Source organism: Mauremys reevesii, linkage group 12 (assembly GCF_016161935.1).
Source record: "Mauremys reevesii isolate NIE-2019 linkage group 12, ASM1616193v1, whole genome shotgun sequence".
NCBI classification, from domain to species: Eukaryota; Metazoa; Chordata; order Testudines; family Geoemydidae; genus Mauremys; species Mauremys reevesii.
Genome location: NC_052634.1, coordinates 16,740,596 through 16,762,714, shown reverse-complemented (window position 1 = coordinate 16,762,714; position 22,119 = coordinate 16,740,596). Strand labels below are relative to the sequence as shown.

The following is a 22,119-nucleotide window of genomic DNA, read 5'->3' as shown; positions in this document are numbered from 1 at the left end:
GCCACTGTCAGAAGACAGGATACTGGGCTAGATGGACCATTGGTCTGACCCAGTATGGCCATTCTTATGTTATGCTCTTTTGAGTTCTCTCCCTAGTGAATGATCCATATGGAGACTCCAAACATCAGAGATGGCCACAGCTGGAGATGGGACAGTGGATGGGATGATATGGAGAATCCTGCCTTAGATGCCTGCCTGGTGTCTTGCGCACATGCTCAGGGTCAAATTGATCACCAGATTTGGGGTCATGAAGGAATTTCCCTCCTGGGTCACGTTGGCAGGGACATTTGTGTTTTCACCTTCCTCTTCAGCATGGGACGGGGATCACCTCCTGGGTTCATCTGGGCCTAGAATCATAGAACCACAGGGCTAGAAGGGTCATCTAAGCTGAAGGATTTGTTGTGTCTGAACCATCCAAGACAGATGGCTCCAGCCTCCTTTTGAAAACCTCCAACAACCTCCCTAGGCGCCTGTTCCATTGTCCTGCTCTGCTTACTCTTAAGAAGTTTTTCCTGAGATTTATGTCTCACCTGATCAATTCCCTGCCATTGCAGGGGTCACAGGCATTGGTGGCATGTTGGTGTCTTTCTTTCTCTGCCTGGACACGGAAGTGCTTTGGTCTAACTGAAGCGATTGGGTCAATGCTGGGATAACTGGGGGAAATGTAATGGCCTGGGCCATTAGACTAGATGGTTTGATGGTCTCTTCTGCCATTAAACTCTGTGAAACTCAGATGGTGGCAGCTTAAGGGAATGAATTTGCCCTGTAGTGTGCTTGCATCCCAGCTGTTCTGTGGAGAGAGAGAGCACACCTGGAGTGCCTGTTTGCAGGGAAGGTTGAACCTTGCTGCTCCCCTATAGGGGATGTGACTTTCAGACAATCAGTCCCCCTCTCCATGGGCAGGGGTGTTTGGAGTGGTCCGTGTGGCCAGGAGATGCTCGCCTTCAGGCAGCGCGGGCTGCTTGTGTGTGGGGAGGGGACTCTCCATCTTCCTGGGAGCCACCGGTTCCTCCCCAAGGAACTGCTTCAGGAGTCAGTCGTTTCACTCTCTCCATGTAAAGGCATCTGGTATGTTAGCCCCATGCTGCTGGGGAGTTTCAATATTTAACTTGAAATCCGGCCAGCCAACTGGGAGCTGCTTCCCTTCTTTTCCTGAGGGAGTAAATAAATAAAAGGGCTGGGAACAATAATGGGAAAAAAACCTCACTTCCCAGGCTGCCTACTGTGGAGCAGCTGAGCTCGCAGCCAGCTCGCCGGTTTATTTACAAAGCCTCTGTTGGGAGATGATTAATCTCCGGTGAGCGAGTGAGTGATATGGAGACTCCAGTGGTGAATTATCACTCTAGCGGGGAGGCAGCGGCTGAGTTTTGATGTCAGCCAGGAGCATAACTGGCTCTGGTAGGCGACGTGATGAGAACTACCTCCGTGATCACAACCATTCTATTATAACCTCCCTGTGACTATTGGCAAACTCTCAGTACAGGAGCTGCCAGGGAATGGCCATTTACTAAGAATACTATCAAGCTGGGTCGATCGTGAAGCTGAGAGCAGATCGTTTCCTTGCCAAACATCCGCTGAAGGCTAGTTTCAGCCACTTGCCTGCCCACATAATTGTAAAGAGCCCGCCTTGATAGCCTAGTGGCCTTTTCCTCTTGCTGGGATTTCTTAAGTTCTTATGTTCTTACAATGGAGTTAGCTATTCTTAGGTGATGAGTCGTCCACCCTAACACGCCCAGTGATGTTAGGCTGATTTCTCTCCGCCATAGACAGAGAGGGTGAATCCTGCAGCTTTCCTCAGGGGAGCCATAGTTAATGAGAGCCGAGAGGACTGGAATTGTGTTGAACCTTTAATTCAATGTGCAGCCCAGTCTGTTTAGGTGGAGACAATTCCCTTACATTGTTCAAATTGCCTTGTAGAAATCTTGGAATCTATTGTCCTCCTGAGAAACTAAGTTATCGCCCAGCAGCAGCGCTTCCTGCCTAGGAGCTGCGAGGAATTGTCAGGAAATGTTACTTGTGTCTGGGGAAAAAACAGATATCTTAAGAAGTCTAAAAATATCCAAGCACATGTGCTCATATTTATGTCCTGTGAAATACGAAGAATTTTGCAGTAAATTCTGAAGTCATCACAGGATGTTATTTGCTTATTTGGAGGGACAGTCAGAGCTTACGGCACTGTTATCAGCTCCTTGTTATGCTGGGTTTAGTGGGTTTTGAGCCTCTCTCTGTGGAATCACCGCTTCTTTCTGTTTCAAATGCTGGTGCTATGTCGTGGATGCGCTGGTGCAATTGCAGGGGCAGAGAAACAGATTCCATTGTGCAACTTTACTGCATTTTCTCCCTAAATTTTAACTCTCTTGGAATAGTGGCTGTGTCTGCAAGCCAGGCGGTGTGTTTACATTGCCACAGAATTTAGTTCATAGAGCTTACGGGACCATTAGCTCATCAAGTCTGACCTCCTGTACATCACAGGCCCTTGTATTTCGCTGGGTTACCGCTGTACTGAGCTCCGTAGCTTGTCAGTTAGTTATAGTTAGTTCAGGTCAATGCTAGACCCCTCCCCAGGGGCTTACTTGGACTTGTTACACTGACAATGCCATGTCTCCAGGGGGTTTACATTGAGCTCGGTAGCTGAGTGTAAAAATGCTGCTTTTTTTGCGGTGAAGACCTAGGCTAACAGGTGCCTTTGGCGTGTGCTCTGAAAGCCAAAAACAGGGAAAACCAAACCCCAAAGCAACAGAACAAAACCAATCCCCGTCTGTTTTATTGAGTGGGCTAAAACCCAGGTTACTGAGGCTGAACGATCTCTCCTGCCTGGCGTGGTGCTGAATTTTCTTTAAAAACCCAATCAAACAAACCCCGTAACCTTGCTCATCACTTTGGGCCAAGAGCTGCCCCGACGTGGCCAGAGCTGGGCTGAGGGGCTGACATTCTCGCATTTCAGCTGCGTGATCCAAGCCCGGTTTGACTTAGCTGCGATTAGAACGATACGTTGTTCCGTGGGGCACTGAAAGTGAAATCTCCTCGCTCCCTGTTGTGCTGTGGGGGAAGAGCCCATCCTCCATTTCCCTGTCGCTCTTTCCCACACAACAAGGGACTAGAACGGGTGCTCCCCCAAGGCCCGTCCTGGGTTGGGGGTCTCTTCTCTGCACAGAGCGAATCTGCGCTTTGGTGAAACGCTGTGTGCAGCAGTCCCGCCCGTTGTCACTGGGAATGAAGAACTCCCCGGTGATGAGAGCTTGGAGTGGCTATCCGCCTTGCGCGCCAACCTCTAGGATGCCTCTCCCTGACAAAGCAGCGAAGCCCTGCTCAGAGCCCTGACTGAATTAGGGACACCACTTGAATTGCCCACAATTTGACCATCGTTCACCAAAGCTGCCATTTCCAGCCGGTGGAGCTGGCGCAGCTGGCAGTGTTCCTGGGCCTTGTGTAACCCACATACCTCCTGGTTGTGGTGCTCTGTCCCCTATAGAGGATTAAGTTTGCTCTATAGGCTTAGCTAAGCACCATGTGGCTTTTAGCTCATGCAGTAGAGGCTCCTGCATTTAACTCCAGAGGTCCCAGGTTCGATCCCGCCCAACAACAACCGTGGTCTGTTGGTATTACACTTGTATCACCTTCCTCTGTGTTATGTCAGAGCCCTCCTGTCAATGCATGAAGATAGTAACCCCCCAGGGGAGCCACCTCCCCATTGCCTCTGGGAGGAGGGTCCTTCTTTGCCATATGCTCTCCTCCCATCTCTCTGTGCTGCTCTCTTTGCAGCCACTTAATTTTGGGTTATCTGGATGAAGGAGCCCTGTGCTCATGGTCACTGTCCCTGGTTATCTTTAACAGGACCGGCTGAGATATGGAGGGTGGCGCATGCACATCCAGTTTCGGTTTCTTAGACTTTATGATGAGCTAGATCTATTGCTACCATTTCTCTAGCCATGTGTCATAAAATATCATGCTTGGAATTACTCTAAGCCCCAGAGGTTTTATGAAGACTAATGGTTATGCCCAGACAGTGCAAACCTGGAGCCTGGTAGCTGCACTTAGAACAAGAGACTGCGATGAAATTGCTAGACACCACATGCCTAGGTACTGGTTCTGGGTGAAACTGTACCGATGCAGAGGGGCTGCCCCAGGCCTTGTAAGAGGGACCTGAGGGATGCATGGGACTGGAAGTGGCCCGCTGCACAGGGGGAAATTTCACTCTGTTCACCCCTAGGGCCCTGGCTGTGACCGAGAACTTGTCTATATGGGAAAGCCTGACCAGTTGGACTGGTCTAGTGATCCCAGGCTAACCCAACCCCCAGTCCGTTAGGAGAGTGGTTTTCCCCATTTAGCTTAAACCTCTTCTCAAGCAACAGACACGAGACCACAGAAGGCCCTCTCCCACCAGAATCCTAGGCCATGTCTACGCTACAAAATTACGTCAACTCAAATTACGTGGGCATACAGCTGCCGCAGTTAATACATCACTTGTGCGCGTGCATACTTAGCTTCTTGTGTCGGTGGTGTGCGAACTCACCAGGCATGCTTGTATTGATGCGAAGTACGGTGCACCACGGGTAGGAATCTCAGTGAGCAACTCAACATCATCCAGCATGCTGTCTTTTGGGAAGTGTTGGCAACGCATGATGGGGCTGAAACAGGTCACGCTGGGGTGACTGGGAGCATGGGACCAACTTGACAGTTTGCAACTGTTTCCATCCCGTAATGTCATCTGCATCAATCATTCTCTCACCTTTTTTTTTTCCCCAAAACTTCACAAACCCATGTGCCCCCCATTGCTGTCTGCCATCTCTGACAGAAGCATGGAGCTTGCACAGCTCTGCACTGTTATGAGCGTTGCAAGCACAGGGCGCACGATCTTGGAGCATTTGCAGAGCTATGAGAAGAACAGAATCAGTGGGGAGCATGACACTTCCTTGGCGACAGATCGCTGTGGGACATAGCGAGAACCAACTCAAGTTGTTGGTGGCTGTCATAGGGCAGCTGCAGGTGGTGGAGTGCTTGTTCTAGGCTGGAGAAACAAGCACTGACTGGTGGGATCGCATCATCGTGCAGGTTTGGGATGATGAGCAGTGGCTGCTGAACTTTCGGATGTGCAAGACCATGTTCCTGGACCTACGTGTAGAGCTCTCCCCAGCCCCCCAGCATAGCGACACCAGACTGAGAGCTGCACTGAAGAAGTAAGATGGACGGATGTAGCAGATGTAACAGGTCCTGACTCGCTGCACAGCTGGATCCCCTGGTCATCCACCATATTCCTTCTTCCTCATCCATCATCACCTCCACCACCATCTCCTCCTCCTCACTGTTCACAGGCGGGGGCCTGCGACTTGGGCTCCTCGGAGGTATACACAGTGCTCTTCGGGGTGGGGGTGGGGTCTCCGCTGAGGATGGCGTGCAGTTCTTTGTAAAAGCAGCAAGTCTGCGGCTCGGCCCCAGATCGCTTGTTGGCCTCCCTGAGCTTCTGGTATGCCTGCTGCAGGTCCTTGGCTTTCACGCGGCTTTGCTGCCGGTCCCAGTTCTACCCCTTCAACTGCATCCCCTGAGGGATCTTCCCATAGATGTCGATGTTCCTACAGCTGGTCTGTAGCTGTGCCCGCACAGCCTCCTCTCCCCCGATATCTCCTGAAGTGCCTATGGAGCGCGTGGCAGGGTCAGCTGGGCATTTGCACGCAACAATGGAGAGCTGCTAGGTGCTCACCAAGCCGGGCAATCAGGAAAAAGCATTTAAAAACATCATGGGGCTTTCAAGGGGCAGGGTGCTTCTGGTCTCCATGACCCTCTGGGCAGTGGCGTTCACAATGGTGACCAGAGGGATCAGTGTGGGGCATTGTGGGACAGCTGCTGGAGGACAAGTAGGGTTGACATAACTACACAGGGTCTACACACTCACTGTGTCGACCTAAGTACACCACTCATGTCTCTGTGCCGCTCGGGTGGGGTGTTACCATGTTGGCGTGGCGGGACATCTACAGTGGTGGGAGACAGATTGAAGTGTTGACACATGCCTCAGCTATGTCGACATAAGGTGCCTTGCATTGACCTACCTTTGTAGCATAGTCTAGGCCCTAGTGCCTCCCTGGGGTTAGACTAGGATAACTAACACCGGTTTAAATTCACCCCTTTGGCCATATACCCAACCACATTCCTGTGCAGACAAGGCCTGAGGGGTGGGATCTAGGATTTGGAGTTGTGATGAGCTTGGACTGGCTGTTAGTTGAACTGTAGTAGCACCTGGAGACCTGTACAAACAATGAGATGGCCTTGCCCTGCAGCGTGTGTGTTCATAGGCAGGTCTCTGACCTCTTGCTTTGGTGAATGGGCCTTGGAAGGGAATTCTGCAGACAGTGCCTTGGAGGCATTAGGGGTTGATGTGTTTAAAGGGGCCACCTGACACCCGAGGGCACAGTGATGGATCTGAGCAGATAATGGGTGAGAAGCTGGGAGCACACAGCCCATGGGAGAGTCAATGCCCTGTTCCTAGAGCACGCTGGGATGTATGAAATAATGGAGCTATTAATTTATGGCTTAGTGCCGCGGCCTGACCTGCTGGAGCAGTCACATAACTGATCCATAGTGGTGGCAGGTAATCAATGCCCTTATTAGAGCCCTTTATGTAAATGGGAATGGGCTTTGGAAACCCCAGGCCTAGTGCAGAGAGAGCACGGGGGCTGCTGCTAGAAAGCCAGCTTCTCGCTGTCACAGTGGATCTGACAGGATCGGCCTGTTTTAACTCTTGTTTGAAAGCGGGCAGAAGGGCAGTGCGGGGATTGGACTCTAACGAGGGGTTCCTGGTATGCTCAGCTAGAGATCAGCCCCAGGGAGGGTCTGTGTGGATCTGGCAGCGCGTCCCAGAGGCATTTTAGATGTGACTGAGTGACCCAGCCTCTGTCAGATGCTAGAGGAAGCAGGGGCAAGTATATCTCCGGCTGTAGCTCTCCGCCTCTCCCCTTCCAACAGTGCACTATTGACCTCTCTAGTAGATTACTTTCCAGCTGATCCTCCTTCTGCAGTGTTGGAAAATAATCTCTGGGCTGTAACTCCCAGCAATTAAAGCAGCTCTCCGCAGTGACGGGGGGACAGCGTTCTCCCTGGGATGCCTTTTAAGTTCCGAATGTGACTCCGGGATGCACTTCCAGCCTGTTAATATTCCCCGATGCTTTGCTTATTGGTTGTGTCGTCGCCCGTGCCTAATCTGGCGAGCGTGGCCTGTGTCCGCTGCCGCCGTGAACATCGCAGGGATAAGCAGCCTTTTGCTTTGGGCGTTCTCCATGGAAACCAGCTGTCTGTTTGCAGCGTTAAAATGGGGAGCAAGGGGTCTCAGAAATGGAGCCCTCCCATAAATAACCCCAACTGGAGAGAGACTAACGAGGGGAAACTGGGTGAATTTTAATAAGCTCCAGAGAGGAAGGCAGGCCTGTATGGTTACGGCCAGACTGGGATTGAGGAGACCCCCGCTCAATTCCCTGCTCTGCCTACGTGACCTTGACAAGTCACTTAATCTCCATGCGCCTCAGCTGCACAATCTTTTTTCTCCCACCCTTGGACTGTCTGCTCTGAGGGGCAGAGACACAGTCTCTCATGGACCCTGAGCTCAGCTGGGGCTGCTTGGTGCTACGTAGTCATAAGTGAGACTAGCAAATAACAATCCAATGAAATGGAAAGTCTTAAAATGCTGAGAAATTGGCCCTGGAGGGCACAATTCACATCCTCGGCATAGGCATGACAAAGATCACAGACCAGTTTACATCTGAGCCTCTCTGGGAAATGTTTCTATTCCAGGCCATGAGATCTAATGAGAGAGAGAGAGAGAGATTGAACCTCGCACCAGGGAGATCTCTAGCACTTGCACTGGAGATCAGATTAAGCTAATTTTAGAAGGTTACTAATTGCCTCTGCTCTTGACAGGCAGCACCTGGGAGGACAGAGTCAGGAGGATTAAAACTACAAAATACCTATTTATTTCTTGTCCCCACATTGGAAACCCTAAGTGAAGTCGGGCCCCCTGCTGGATCCCTGTTATCAGCACAGACGGTTTGGAAGCCTCCATCCAAACAAGGGGTCTGGCTGGGCTGTGGCCTGAAACGCTGAAGTGAAATGTAACACCTGACAAATGGCAGCGAGCGAGTGGAGAGATTCACCCAGTCCTGTTATGGTGTCGCTAGACCGGTCCCGTAGAACTCGGTGCTGGGACCGGGGCAAGTTTGGGAGCCTTAGACAGGGAGAACCTTTGGAAGAATTTATTTCCCGCGATTTGAGAAGGTGTCTGTGCCTTGACGTGCCATCTACAGTCTCCCAGATTTATAGGCATATGGCAGAGGCACTAATAGGCTACCAAGGAGAGTGGGCCCTGCTGCCTGGATTCAGGCATGTCTAGGCATATGGACAACTAATTGAAAACGGCTCAAGAGAACTCTCAAGCTGGGGCTCAGAGCTAAGGGCTCAAGGAATATTTATTTCTAGACCTTCTGCCACTCAACCAATTTTTCACACACTTAGGTAGCTCTTGTAACAGCCAGAAAATTGGTGCGAGAGAAGGTGAGTCAGGTAATATCGTTTATGGAGCAACTTCTGTTGGTGGAATCTCCTTCGTTAGAGGTTTTTAAGGTCAGGCTTGACAAAGCCCTGGCTGGGATGATTTAGTTGGGAATTGGTCCTGCTTTGAGCAGGGGGTTGGACTAGATGACCTCCTGAGGTCCCTTCCAACCCTGATATTCTATGAGAGAAAGAGAGACGCTTTTGCTTCTCACACACAGCTCTTCTGGAGATCTGAAGGCGAGCTCGGTGTAGCTCCAAAGCGTGTGTCTCACACCAACAGAAGTTGCTCCAATAAAAGATGTTACCTCGCCTGCCTTGTCTCTAATATCCCGGGACTGACACAGCTACAACTTTGCAAACCGAAAATTCAGGGGTATTTTTACCCACTCCTGTCACCATATTGAGGGGCCACGTTTAGACCTTGTAATCCCCCCTCCCTGGGAACTGTGCCCCGCTTCCCCTTTAAGAACTCTTCTGCAGGAGGTGTTTAATGTTCTGATTGCCTTAATGCAATGTTGCTCTGCCTGTTCTCCAGCTTGTCTCTCTGGCTGGCCACTGTCTGGAGGAGGGAAATCTGCCTGAGCTGGGCACTGAGCTGCTCCGTTCTGTCAGTTCAGGGGGTGCGTCTTACTCCGGGTTTCTCTTGTGAAGAGCATTGTAAGTTCTGTGATGCAGAGTCCTCATGCATGTGTGCCGCTCCCAGACCCAAGCCCTCCTCTACAGCCCAGAATGAAGCCGACGTCGGCTGGGTCATCTTCTCACATGCTGCCCAATGTCACCTAGTCCCTCCCGCCAAGGAAAGAGCCCATTAGTTGCATGCTAAGGCAGACAGTCATATGAATGGTCCTCCTGGAGCTGGCTCTTCTGATTGTCCCCTTTGATGGGGTGCTGTCATCAAGCCTTTGGTCCCCTGGTGTGAATAGCCTTGTACTCATTTCAGAGGTCACCCCACCGAGTCTCCAGCCATGAGCAGCAGGAGCGTGCGCAGAGGAACTGAGGGGGTTTGGACCAGCTGCCTAGGACTCTTAGTACTCTTACCCTGGCCTCTTCCGCCCGTTGATAAGGCAGGAACAACCAGCTGGAGGAGCCTGCGGGATGCCCGTAGACGGGAACGAGACTTAAACAAATCTAGATGCTTTATCAAACAGGCCATAAGTGCAGCTTCCTGTTGTTGTCGTGAGCATTTCCAGGGCTTTGTTTTTTTGGCGGGGTCCTGTGGAAATGGCTGGGCCTGATGTCAGAGCTGTTCCTGAGTGCAGGGAAATGTCTTATTCCCATTGTCTTGCATCCTCTTACCAAATGCTTGACCTCGAGAGCCCGGAAATCCCTTCCTTCTGAAGGCAGATGGCACATCCTTCGGCACTCCTGAGGAGCGCAAACACGTAGCAAAGACACCTTGTGCTGATCTGGGGTGTGGGAGCCCCGAGAGGGAGGAGCCATCTTCGCTCTTGCATTGCCACCCGCTCTTGTTGCGATGATCAGATCCAGTCTGGAAGCAAATTTGGTTTTGCTAAATTTGTCGGGGTGGAATGGTTCAGCCATTGGTTAAATTGGAAGGGGATTAAGCATTGAACGTGGCAGTTCCAGATCTGTGCGCCTCTGGCCTGGACCAGCGTTCCAACCACATGCATTGTTTGATGGGTAACCCGTACGTGTTTGAGGCCCTGGTTCTGCAGGGTTCTTAAGTGCGTGTCAAATTACCCTGCAGAATCAGGGCCTTGTAACTAATGAGACCTGCTGACTTTGGGTATGAATATTTCTCTTGGAAAAGCAGCAAATGCTGAGGCAGCAGCAGAAGGGGATTAGAGAGGGCTCAATCCCTGGAGCCTCGCTCGTGGAGCTAGGTGAGAGCACTGTTTGCAAACTGCCAATGCCATTTGGCCCATTGCATGCTGGCCAGCTAACCAGTCTGCTCAGTTAGCCCCATTCAGGTTCAAACAGCCTGTGAGGCTTCATTCCAGGGTCTATCTAGCCCAGTGCTTCTCTGGTCCGTGGACCAGTGCCGGTCCGCGAGCCATCGGCTGCTGGTCCGTGGCGAGTTTCCTCATAAGAGCGTCCAATAGGATAATAATATGGCAAATTGGGTCCTTGGCACATGGGGGGGAAAAAATTGCCGGTCCCCCACATCAGATCGCTTGAGAAGCACTGATGTAGCCCATAATCCTGTCTGTCAGTGGTCAGGACTAGCTGCTTCAGAGGCAAGTGCATGAGCTCCCTGGTGGACAATTATGGGATAACCTGCCCATATGGGAAAGTTTCTTCTGACCCCAGGCCACTGGTGGTGGGTTGTGCCTTGAACCATGAGGCTTTGTCACTTTTATCCTGTCAGCTATAACTATGGATGTTCTTAGATTTAGATATAAATAGATATGATTCTGAATACGAGCAGCCTTTCTGATATTCTGTGGTCAGGGAGTTCCACCGGCTAATTATACACCATGTTAAAAGTATTTTTGATCAGTTTTAAATGTTGCCTTTTATTTTCAGTGGCTGTTCTCTTGCTCTTGCATTATATTGGAGGATAAATAAGGGTGCCAGTCTTCTATCAGCTGTTACATGAAAAATAATTCTCTCTCACGTTCTCTCAATCTCTAATTTAAACGGTCCCAATCTTTTCCGTTTCATCACACGGAATTTTTATGGCCCCTCTAAATTCCATCCAACTGCAGCAGGTGGTGTGACGCAACCCCCCTTGCTGGGTGCCAAGAGGGATGAGCAGAAACGGAATCGGCATGCTCTGCCCCTGCAGTGCAATTGGCATACTGCAGAAGGCAGCCAGAAGTGGGTAGGACTGTCTGTAAAACACCAATTGTCACAAACACGGTGACTATTTCCCCCGGAGCCCAAGTGCTGTACTTGATGCTGTCCAAAATGCCATCCCCTGCCCTGAAAAGCCTATAGCACGGAAATCTATTGCATCTAGCTGGCAGCCCTGCCTACATGTATGTTGTGGAGGGAAGAGCCCTGGTTGATTGCAGAGACACAGCCACAAGAATCCACTCGTCCAGCTTCATCATTGCTGGCACAAATGTAAACACACATGATCAACATTTCTAAATAAATCCCAAGGGAGCTGGTGCATTAAAATTCATCGGACAACTTGTTTCTGGTCACTAGCCCTTATATGCAAGGCCTCCCGCTAATGGATTGTATTTGTGATGCTAACAAACGTTGCAGTCAGCTTATTTATGGAATTTAGTCAACGGAAATGGCAGTGGGCAAAGTCCAAGGGCTATATGATAATTCCCCTTCCCTTGTGGGCAAGTCGCCTCTCTCTTTGGCGTGTTCCGTGGTACTGGAATGTCAGAAAGATGCAGGATAATCTCAGCCAGTCAGATCTCAGCTGATGCATCCCCCTGCAGCTTCTGTATACAAATCGGAACAGTTAGAATCGGGCTCATCACTATCAGGAGCCATTAGTTTCAATTTGCAATGTTTCTGTGAGCGCCACTACAATTAAAACATTAAGAAGCCAGAAGAGCTGTAGCAGCCAGTGCCTTCGTGCAGTGAGAGTACAAACAGAAACCTTTCCAGTGTCTCTGCACAGCCCTCATCCGAAGAACACAAACTGTCCTGTCAACCGTTTTCACTTTCACTGTCTCTTGGGAGTTTCCCCTTCTCAGCTGTGATAAAAGAATACAAATGCTGTGGACCAGGGATGCCAAACCCCTCCCAACTCTAGGGAGATGTTTAGCCGTCTCCAGTGTTGTCAACTCTCTGGTCTCACTGCCGTTATTTTTTCTTAAAACTTCATCTTCTGGAGTCAGGAGATTAGGTGAGAATCTCCGCTTTCAATTAAAAATAAGTTGGTCTCGCAGTTGTAGAGAGAGGCTCGAAACATGACACAAGCGCCCCCTAAAGACTCAGAAAATAGAAGGCAAAATCTCGTTGGTTTTAAAAATACAGCTCTTGATTTTGGAAGGGCCGCACTCGTGACTTTTATACCCTCAGGACGGGCAACAATGCAGCCCCCAAGACTTGTTCAGATTCTGGAGAAGCTAAGCTTTCATTTAAAGATAACCAGAGTTTCCAGCCCTTGTGGTTGTGAAAGGAACCTGAATTTGACATTATCTAGCATTGTCACTGTTGCATGCTAAGTCGTAACACGAGAGGTCTCCAGCTTGTAAAACTAAACTGGCTCTTTTCTAAGAGAACTATTTACAGAGGGGTCTGCTGCTGGCATTCAGGCCATGTGCACACAGACTGACTTCCTAGTGCCTCCTCCAAACTCTTCCCTCCTGCAACCTGTGCTCTCCCCCCAAATCCCATGCAGGTTGGGACAGTCAGAGCTGTAAAGGGAGATGAATTCCCCTGTTTGTCTCAAAAGGGCGATTAACTCTGAAGCCCAATAATGATACTTTAAAGGTCAGATAGTTTAAACAGTTTAGGCATCCCCTTGTTCTGCTGTTGCTCCAGCTGAGCTGGTACAAAGACACCACCTTGCTCCCTGCCCCACCCACCCCCTGTGCCAGTGCAACCCTTGAACTTCTGCCTGTAACTGCACCAGGAAGCCTCGCATACATCTTTGCAGCTTTCCTAGGATGTGCAGAAGAGGGGGGCCTGCTGGATTACGAAGGGGCGCTATAGGGGAAGCTCCCTGCCTGCATTGCTCTTGAATACCATGGGAGCAGGGACCCAGGTGCTGCTGAGCTCAGTGTCCCGCAACTCTCCCATCTTGCTGTGGAACCTTGTGCTGTGAAGTTGGAGACAGAGTGCAGAAGTGCCTGTTTGGAATAGCTAACATAGAAGCCCTTTGACGGGAGCTTTGGCATCACCTAGAGTTCACAGAAAGCATCTTTTAAGGCATTTTTATTCATGAGCTTTTATGATCAGAATAAAAACATCCGATTAGAGGCAGGATGGTCCAATGGTTAGAGCACTAGCCTGGGACTCTGGAGACATGGGTTTAGTTCCCTGTTGTGCCACAGACTCCCTATGCTGCAGCTGGGAGCTGGAATTCCCAGCTCGGGTGGATGTACACGCGCCAGCTCTGCTCGAGCTGGGGCTCTGGTGGCATGGGCAGCGGCTGAGGCTGGCCTCCTGAGTATGTACCCTTGGGGTTGGGCGTGATTCTACTCCAACAGCTAGCCCATGCTGTCACGACCACACTGCTATTTTTAGCACGCTCACTCAAGCAGAGGAAGTGTGTGCGCCTCTACCCGCACGGGAGACAAGCTCCCAGCTGCTGTGGAGATAGATGCCAAGGCCAGACGGGACCATTGTGACCATCTTGCCTGACCCCCGCACAGCACCTACTGGAGACCTGCCCCACAATATTTCCTGAAGAAGAGCTTTTAGAAAAACATCCAGTCTGGATTTAAACATTGTCAGTGACGGAGAATCCACCACAACTCTTGGCGAGTTGTTCCAAAGGTTAATGACTCTCACACAGCTTATTTCCTGTCTGAATTTGTCTAGCTTCAACTTCCAGCCATCGGATCACGTTAGACCTTTCCCTGCTAGACTGAAGAGCCGATTATTAAATATTTGTTCCCCATGCAGGTACTTATAGACTGTGATCACATCACCCCTTCACTTTCTCTTTGTTACACTCAAAGAGCTCAGTCTGTTTAGTTTATCACTCTAAGGCAGATTTTCTAATCCTTTATCATTCTCATGGCTCTTCTGTGAACCCTCTCTAATTTATCACCATCCTCCTTGAGCTGTGGACACCAGAACTGGACACAGGATTCCAGCAGCACTTGTGCTGTTGCCAAATTCAGAGGTAAAATAATCTCGTTGCTCCTACTGGAGATTCCCCTGTTTATGCATCCCAGGATCGCATTAGGTCTTTGGTCATAGCTTCGCACTGGGAGCTCATGTTCTGCTGATTATCCACCAACACCCCAAAATCACTGTCAGAGTCACGGCTTCCCGAGCTAGGGTCCCCCATCCTGTAAGTATGGCCCACGGCCTTTGTTCCTAGACACATACATTTTACATTTAGCTGTATTAAAACACGTATTGTGTGCTTGTGCCTGGCTCTCTAAGAGATCCAGATTGCTCTGTATCAGTGACCTGCCCTCTTCAGTTTGTGCCAATTTTTATGTCATCTGCCAACTTGATCAATTAATACTTTTCTTCCAGGTCACTGATACATTTTAAACAGCTTAGGGTCAACCACTTGCACCCCCTGTTGGACCCCACTAGAAATACACCTGCTTTATGATGATTCCCTGTTTACAGTTCCATTTTGAGGTCTGTCAGTTAGGTAGTTTTTAACCCATTTAATGTGCGCCGTGTTAATTTTATATTGTTCTAGCTTTTTAATCAAAATGTCGTGCAGAACCAAGTCAAACACCTTGCCGAAATCTAAGTATATTACCTCAGCCTTGTTACCTTTATCAGCCAAATTTGTAATCTCATCCAAAAAAAAAGATATCAAGATAATCTGACAGGATCTATTTTTCATAAACTCATGTTGATTTGCTTTAATTATATTACTCTCCTTTAATTCTTTATTGATCAAGTCCCATGTCAGATGTTCCATTATCTTGCCTGGGATCGATGTCAAATTGATAGGTTGTAATTACGTGTGACATCCTGTTTACCCTTATTAAATAATGGCACAACATTAGCTTTCTTTCCGTTTTCTGGAACTTGCACAGTGCTCTAAGACTTATTGAAAATCAACATTCGTAGTCCAATCAGTTCCTCAGCCAGCTCTTTGAAAACTCTTGCATGCAAGTTATCTGAACTTGCTGATTTTAAAACGTCTAACTTTACTAGCTTCTGTTTAACTTCCTCCAGAGATTCCAGTGGAATGGAAAGAGTGTTATCTTCATATGATATGACTACAGCATCTGTGTTTTCCCAAAATACAGAACAAAAATATTTGACCAATTCTGTCTTCTCTGAATTATTATTGATAATTTTGCCATTTCCATCTAGTAATGGACAAATATTGTTGGCAGGATTCTTTTTGTTCCTAATATACTTAAAATCCTTTGTATCATCCATAACTCTGCTGACCATAGATTTCTCCTTGTGTCCTTTGCTTCCCTAATCAATTTTCTACAATTCCTAGCTTCTGATTTATATTAATTACTGTTGACTTCCCCTTGCTTCTGTTTATTATATATTTTATTTTTATAGCTGCCTTCACTTCCCCCTCTCAACCAGCTCAGTTTTTAAACTAATAGGGCCTCCTTCCTCAATTGTGGCTTTTTGGGCTTCTAGTAAAGTGTTCTTAAACAATTCCCAATTATCATTTAAGTTTCTCTGATTAAATTTTTCCCTCAATGGAATTTGTTTTCAGCTTTGTGAAATGGCTTGTTTTAAAGCAGCAAGTATTTATATATCACTGGTTTGGACTTCATTCTGTTTGCACATTATAAATGTGATCAATGTTAAACACATCCTTCACCTCTTCATTCTTCAGTTCGCCATCTGTACAATGAGAATAGCAGCACTGTCCTGCCTCACAGGGGTGATTGGAGGGTAAATACACTGATGACTGTGAGGCACTCAACTACTGCAGAGATGGGTGTACACAGGATAGATAATGACCGATGCTCATGGCTTCCTTGTTTCTGGTGCTTTTTATAAAACTGGTCCGTGCATAAACTATATTTTTGGGTTTATTGTTAAGAGGAGTCACCTGCCTACAGTTTCATGTGTTTAAAAACAAAATCTGTTTGTAAATTAGTGAGGCGCAAAATGATGTTGGGCTCCAGCTCTGAAATTTCAGGTGCAGCTCCTAGACTCCTGCATGGCTTTGCTTGTACCTTTCCAGACAACGAAATCGTTATCCTGAGAGGAAGTGCTGGGAGGGTAGGAGACGACCTGTGCCTGCCGATAGTGGGGGAGGGAGGGCAGACGGCTTCAGCAGTGTTACTGAGCATGCTCGGGTTCACGTACACGCCAAGCAGCAAATCTGGGGTGGGGGGCACATGACCTTACATGCCGCCCTTGTTTTCAAGCCTGACAAAGGATTCGTACTGCACAAACTCAGTGCCGCCTTTAAGCATGGCACCCCAGTGACGCCTACCTAGGGTTGGTACTGTGCTTTGAGAGCCTCCGATTACATGTGCTGTTGCAGTGCGAGGTATCATTTACAGTATCTGTTTCACGTTGTTCGGAGTGTTCGGTGTTGTCAGCTGTGGAGTGTCCTCTTCTCTTGCACCTGGTGCACTGCAAGATCCTGGGATCTCAGTGTGTGTCGAGGGGCTCCAGGGTTTGATGCTCAGTTTTGGATGCTGTCTTTTGTCTGTAGTAGGGCTGGTTCCTGGGAGTCAGGATGCACCCATAGGACTGAATCTCTCTCTCTCTCTGCAGGTCTCTCTTCGGCGCTGCTGGAAGTCAACGTGGGACAAGCCTCTATCTCTACAATCCAAGGGCAGAGGGTGGTGTTGCCGATCTGGTACACAAGCATCTCTCAGAGGAGTCCCTATGTCTCGTGGGTCCTTGAGAGACCTGGAGCCAATCGTTTGCAGGTAAAAGGCATGGGGGGCAGGGAGGTGGACACCTCGCAGGGGAGCCCAGGGCTCCGGCTATGCCTGACTGGGGCACTCTGGGGGCTTGGAGAGAAGTCTCACAGTGAGAGGAGATGCTTCACTGGTGACCACAGGGTGAGAGTGTCAGCTGCTGGCTGCACCTCAGCTACCAGATCCTCTCCCTTGGCTCTTCCATGCTCCTGTTAGGTTGGGAGGGGGAGCTGGAAGCTGCTCCGTCAGTGATGGTCACCCGCACCTCATTGCGGGGCAAGTGTGACAGTGAATGAGTGCGTCCAGTGTGGGCTCCCTCGTTGGCTGCTGTGGCACAGGTCGCGAAGCCCTGCCTGAAAGCTAGGCATTTGCCTGGAAAGTGGCCTAGGAGCTTAGACGCGGGCCTAGCTTCTCCTCCAGCCTCTGTGTCAACTTAGACTGACAAGGTAGGGGAGGGAATATCTTTTATTGGACCGACTTCTGTTGGGGAGAGAGACGAGCTTTCGAGCCACACGGAGCAGTTCTTCAGGGCTGGGACAGGTACTCACAGCTAAATAAATCTGTTCCCCGTGGTATTTAACTGTGACGCTCCCTGATCTGAAGCAGAGTTCTGTGGCGCTCAAAAGCGTCTCTCTCTCCACAACAGAAGTTGTTCCGAGGAAAGATGTTACCTCACCCACCTCGTCTCTCTAATATCCTGGGACTGACACAGCTACACCAACTCTGCTCATCTTAGACTGGTCATTCAGTCTGGGCATGGGTGCACGGGGAGCTGCCACACTCCCCGGCTTGAAGTGGTTTCCATCATATACATGGTTTACAGTGTGGTTCAGTGGCTCTCAGCACCCCCACTGTACAAATTATTCCAGCACCCCTGAGTCTGGGACCCTTTCTGTAAAAAGGAGATGGCTGTGTACGTCACTGGGGCTGTGGGACGCAAGGAAATATTTGTCAAGTTCTGTAGAAGGCTAGTTGGCAGCAGAGGTGGGGATAAAACTTGGGGTCTTCCAGCTTCCTGTCCTGGGCTTAATTCCATGACTAGACAATGTGGATTCTGGAGGCACCAGCTCCTCCCATTCAGAAACTTTTTTCAAAATTCCATGCATGATTTGCTCATGGAACCACTCTGCCTCCTCCCAGGTAAATGTGACCCAGGTTCACGCATGTTTCTGATGAAACTCTTGTACTTTTCTTCACCCAGCCATAGAAAAGAGGGCTCCTGCCACCCCAAAAGATGTCCTGGATGCATCTACAATATCTGGGCCTCTCCTATACCCTGGGGATAAACCATTGTGGAGGAGAAGCCTGTTCAGTGAGACGAAATGCCTTGTCCTGGGCATTGAAACACATCAGTGTGACCAGGGCTTTCCAGACACGGAGGAAAGTGTGTGTGAGGTTGGGGTCATAGTTTATTAGGGTTGGAAGGGACCTCAGGAGATCATCTAGTCCAACCCCCTGCTCAAAGCAGGACCAATCCCCAAATCCCTAAATGGCCCCCTCAAGGATTGAACTCTCAATCCTAGATTTAGCAGGCCAAGACTCAAACCATTGAGCTATCGAGTGCTGCCGACTCCTGGCGTTGCACCGCCCAGTTTCGACAGAGCCAGTTTGCTACCTGACTAGCTTTAATTTCCATCTGCTTGTTTTGACTCCGAGCACAAAGGAGCATCTGTTGAGGGTATCTCCACGGGGAGCAGTGTACAACAAGCTAACCAGGTTGCTGACACGGACAATAGTGTATTACGTCGCCAGGAGGAGCCGGAGGACTGAGAGTCCTGGGGCCAGAGAGGGATGGGAGGGACCCATTGCAGCCTCACCAGGCCTGTGAGCAGTGAGAGGAGCCTGGAGAAAGCCTGCATGGGGACAGCTGGAGCTGGGCCAGGCTAGTGCATGCACTAAGGGGCTGGGAGAGCCCAGAGAAGGGACCGCAGCTTCCTCCCTGTGCTGCACAACAGTGGTTCTCAAGGCTGCGCCGGTTTGTTTACCTGATGCAGGTTCGGCCGATCGCGGCTCCCACTGGCCACGGTTCGCCGCTCCAGGCCAATGTGGGCAGCAGGAAGGGCGGCCAGCACATCCCTCGGCCAGCGTTGCTTCCTGCCGTCCCCATCAGCCTGGAGCGGCCAGTGGGAGCCGCGATCAGCTGACCTGTGGATGCGGCAGGTAAACAAACTGGCCCAGCCCGCCAGGGGCTTTCCCTGAACAGGCGGCAGACCAGCTTTGAGAACCACTGCTGTACAAGACCTGCTCTGCCAGTCCCCTTTCAAAGTGCTCCTCTCCCCTGCTCCCCAGTTGTCATGGGTACCTAGCCTGACTGAAAGCTGCCCCAGGCACTAGGCTCTGAGGCTGTGCTCCTCCCCAGTGCTGCATGCAGGCCACCCTCCTGTCTCCTGCTGCTGCTCTCTGTTCTCCTCCCCTCAGGCCAGGCTGCTCCTCCCTGCCCACCCTTTGCTGCCTGCTGGGGGCATCTCTCCAAACAAGATGCTCTGTCTACACCACGTTCTCTGCTTGCGTAAATAGACCTCGCTCCCCTGCGGTCCATGTCACAACGCTGGCTTGCACCAAGGGAGGGGCCGGCCCACTGATTCCATTGCAGCATTAATGGCGCACTGAGGGTTCCTAGTGTTGTCCGAGGGTTCGCCTTCTAGAGAGTCAACCTCCCTCACTCCCAGAGCCGCCAGTCGTAGAGCGGAGGCAATTCGTTCGTCTCTGCTTGGGCACAGTCCCTGGCAGCCAGAGATCTGCTGTGACATATGTCGCCTGGTTTTGTCCCACAGACGTCTCTGAATTTTGTAATCTGTGGATTCCTGGTGAGTGTTCAGAACTTGAAGGTTTCCTCCATTGTGCATGGGCAGCCTTCGTTCTGGCATTTCCTAACTCCTGGGCTCTTGACTTTGCAACTGTAATGTTCTTTTTAACATATGTCTTGTGTGTAATAAGTAAAGAAAGCGTGACTCAGAGACGGAGGATGCTATTTGCCTCTGATGTGACGCCAGTGTGACTGATGCAGAGATGTCTGCAGAGAACCTAGGAATTTCACCTCAGTCCCCGTGCAGGGTTAACTCAGTGCCCAGCGATGCGGATTTAATGGTCACCATGGTTAACTATTCCATTCCTTTTGTCGGAAAGGAGAGGAAGGGTCACAGATCATCACTAACTTGGGAGCTTATTTGTGAGGACTCAGTCATCAGCAGTGACTCAGCGGGGGCTGATATTGAATAATGTGGGTGGAGCTTGGCAGAGTTTTACCACTTTTTTTTTCCATTTTGACCCCTATCCTCACTTGGGTCCCTCCTATAAAAAGCGGGAGGGATGGTGTCAGAACCACTATGTTTAACTAAAAAGTCACGAGAACAGCAGCACTGGCTCTTTATGAACCAGGAGCTAGAAAAGTAAAGCAACTCACAAGCTAGGAAGGCCCCCTAAACCAAGAAATATATGGATGCTTCCAAAGTTTGATTGCTGGTTTTTTTTATGAAATCTTGGTTCGGCACCAACCCCACAGTGCGTTTCATGGCTAAGTCACCAGTCCCGAGAACAGAACTTGCCACACATTGTAGTGTAGGTTGACCTGTGGACAACAATAGTCAAATATTTGATGGTCTGGCTGGTTAAATCTGTGGTGACCTAACAGTACCTGCACAGGCGAGTGTCACATTGGTCCAGGGCAGCATCCTCACCTTGGGACTGTTGGAGGAAAAGCTGTGACGTTATGGTGCCAATGTCTAGGCAGCTATTCTGCTTTTGTTTAGATTCAAGAGCCCATCTAGTCTTGGTGTCTACTCCTCCGTCCCTGTGACAGTCCTGCCACCCCCACAGCAACCCAGCATCATCGCTGTGAGGTGCCAGACTGTTACCGCGTCAGGTGGGGAACAGGCTGCAGGAGCCGATGAACTGCCGAGCCTTGATCGTGACTCCTTCCCATGCACTGAGAGAGGAGAGCTCTCGCTCATCCAGCGGGACGGTTTGGTTGAAATGGCTCAGTCCCATGAGTGGTGTTGGTAGCTCTGGGGTCTCCGGATCCCGTCCATCACGGGTCTGAGTCCTTTGAAGTCCAGCAGAAATTGCTTTGTCCCCCAGCTCCTCTCTACTCCCGTTTTCCTTCTGCCCTCACCTAAGCTCAGGCCTCGCTTGTTAGAGGCGTAGCTCCTGCTCCATCCTGCACTCTGCCATGCTGCTCACCAGCCAGGCCTGCGCGGGGCTCTGCAGTGATGGTGGCTTAGCCGCTGGCACCACCTTCGGGGAGTCTGTGCCATAGTTGTCGTGGCTCTTAAATTTACTCCACTTTCTACCATCCCCTCTGTGCATCTGCCTCAGCCCCACCTCTGCTGTGTCTCCTGCTAGCTTTCCTCTCCCAGGAGCTCCTTTCGCTGGCTTCCCCACGTACCAGCTCTCCAGAGGCCAGCATGTGCAAAATCCTCCTGCTGTGCCCACCTTCTCTCGTGTGAAAATCGTGTGACTCCATCCTCTGTGTCACTACACGCTCATGGCGAGATCCAGCTCCTCCTTGGTTTAAAGCCCAGGTGACCCTACTGGATCTTCTCACTCACTCCCTCCTCTGACCTCGCACTGGGCTTCCCATGATGGGGGTGACATCCTTCTTCCCTGCAGCTCCTGCCACTCTCTGGGACAGCCTCCCTGAATCTCTGCACCGCTCCTGTTTCCAGAAGCCTTTTCTCCCTGGCCCACTTCTCTCTCCCCCTGGTGTCCTGTTTCACTGGAACCTTGGTAGCGCTGCACTCTGGGGAGTGTCTGGATGTTCTGTTACATGCTGTGTAGCTTCAGCTTCCCCATCTTTACTCTTCTTCCTGCCCTCTCTCAGCTACGCTGATCCCTGGAAAGTATTTGGTGTCCTCATCAGACCCGTCCCAGCGTCTCCTCTTTCCCAGCTCCCTTAGTCTCTCCGCCATTTCTTACCCTCTCCTCCGTGGGTCATGCTTGTTGCTCTTCGTTGCTCCTCTCGTGTTTTATTGCGGGCTTCCCAAGCCCTAATCCACAGAGGGATCGATCGTGAGGATTGACGCCCACTGGCCCAGGCTGTTAGTGGTTCTGATGCAATCTGGAGATGTGCCTCTTGAAGCCAAAGCAACTCCCTTGCGCCACTCATTTGTCCCCTGACCGCTGCAGGACTTCCAGGTGCATTGTTTTCTCTTCTGTCTCT

At 50.2% G+C, this 22,119-nt stretch overlaps 1 protein-coding gene across 2 annotated transcripts in view; it reads left to right on the top strand.

The window, feature by feature from the left end:
* ESAM (endothelial cell adhesion molecule) overlaps positions 1 to 22,119 on the top strand; it is a 91,251-nt gene that overhangs the window by 53,447 nt on the left and 15,685 nt on the right. For both annotated transcript variants that reach the window (XM_039496471.1, XM_039496470.1), the window contains exon 2: positions 16,813 to 16,970. In XM_039496471.1, coding sequence (XP_039352405.1) covers positions 16,813 to 16,970 — 158 coding nt within the window. The remainder of the gene's footprint in view (positions 1 to 16,812; positions 16,971 to 22,119) is intronic.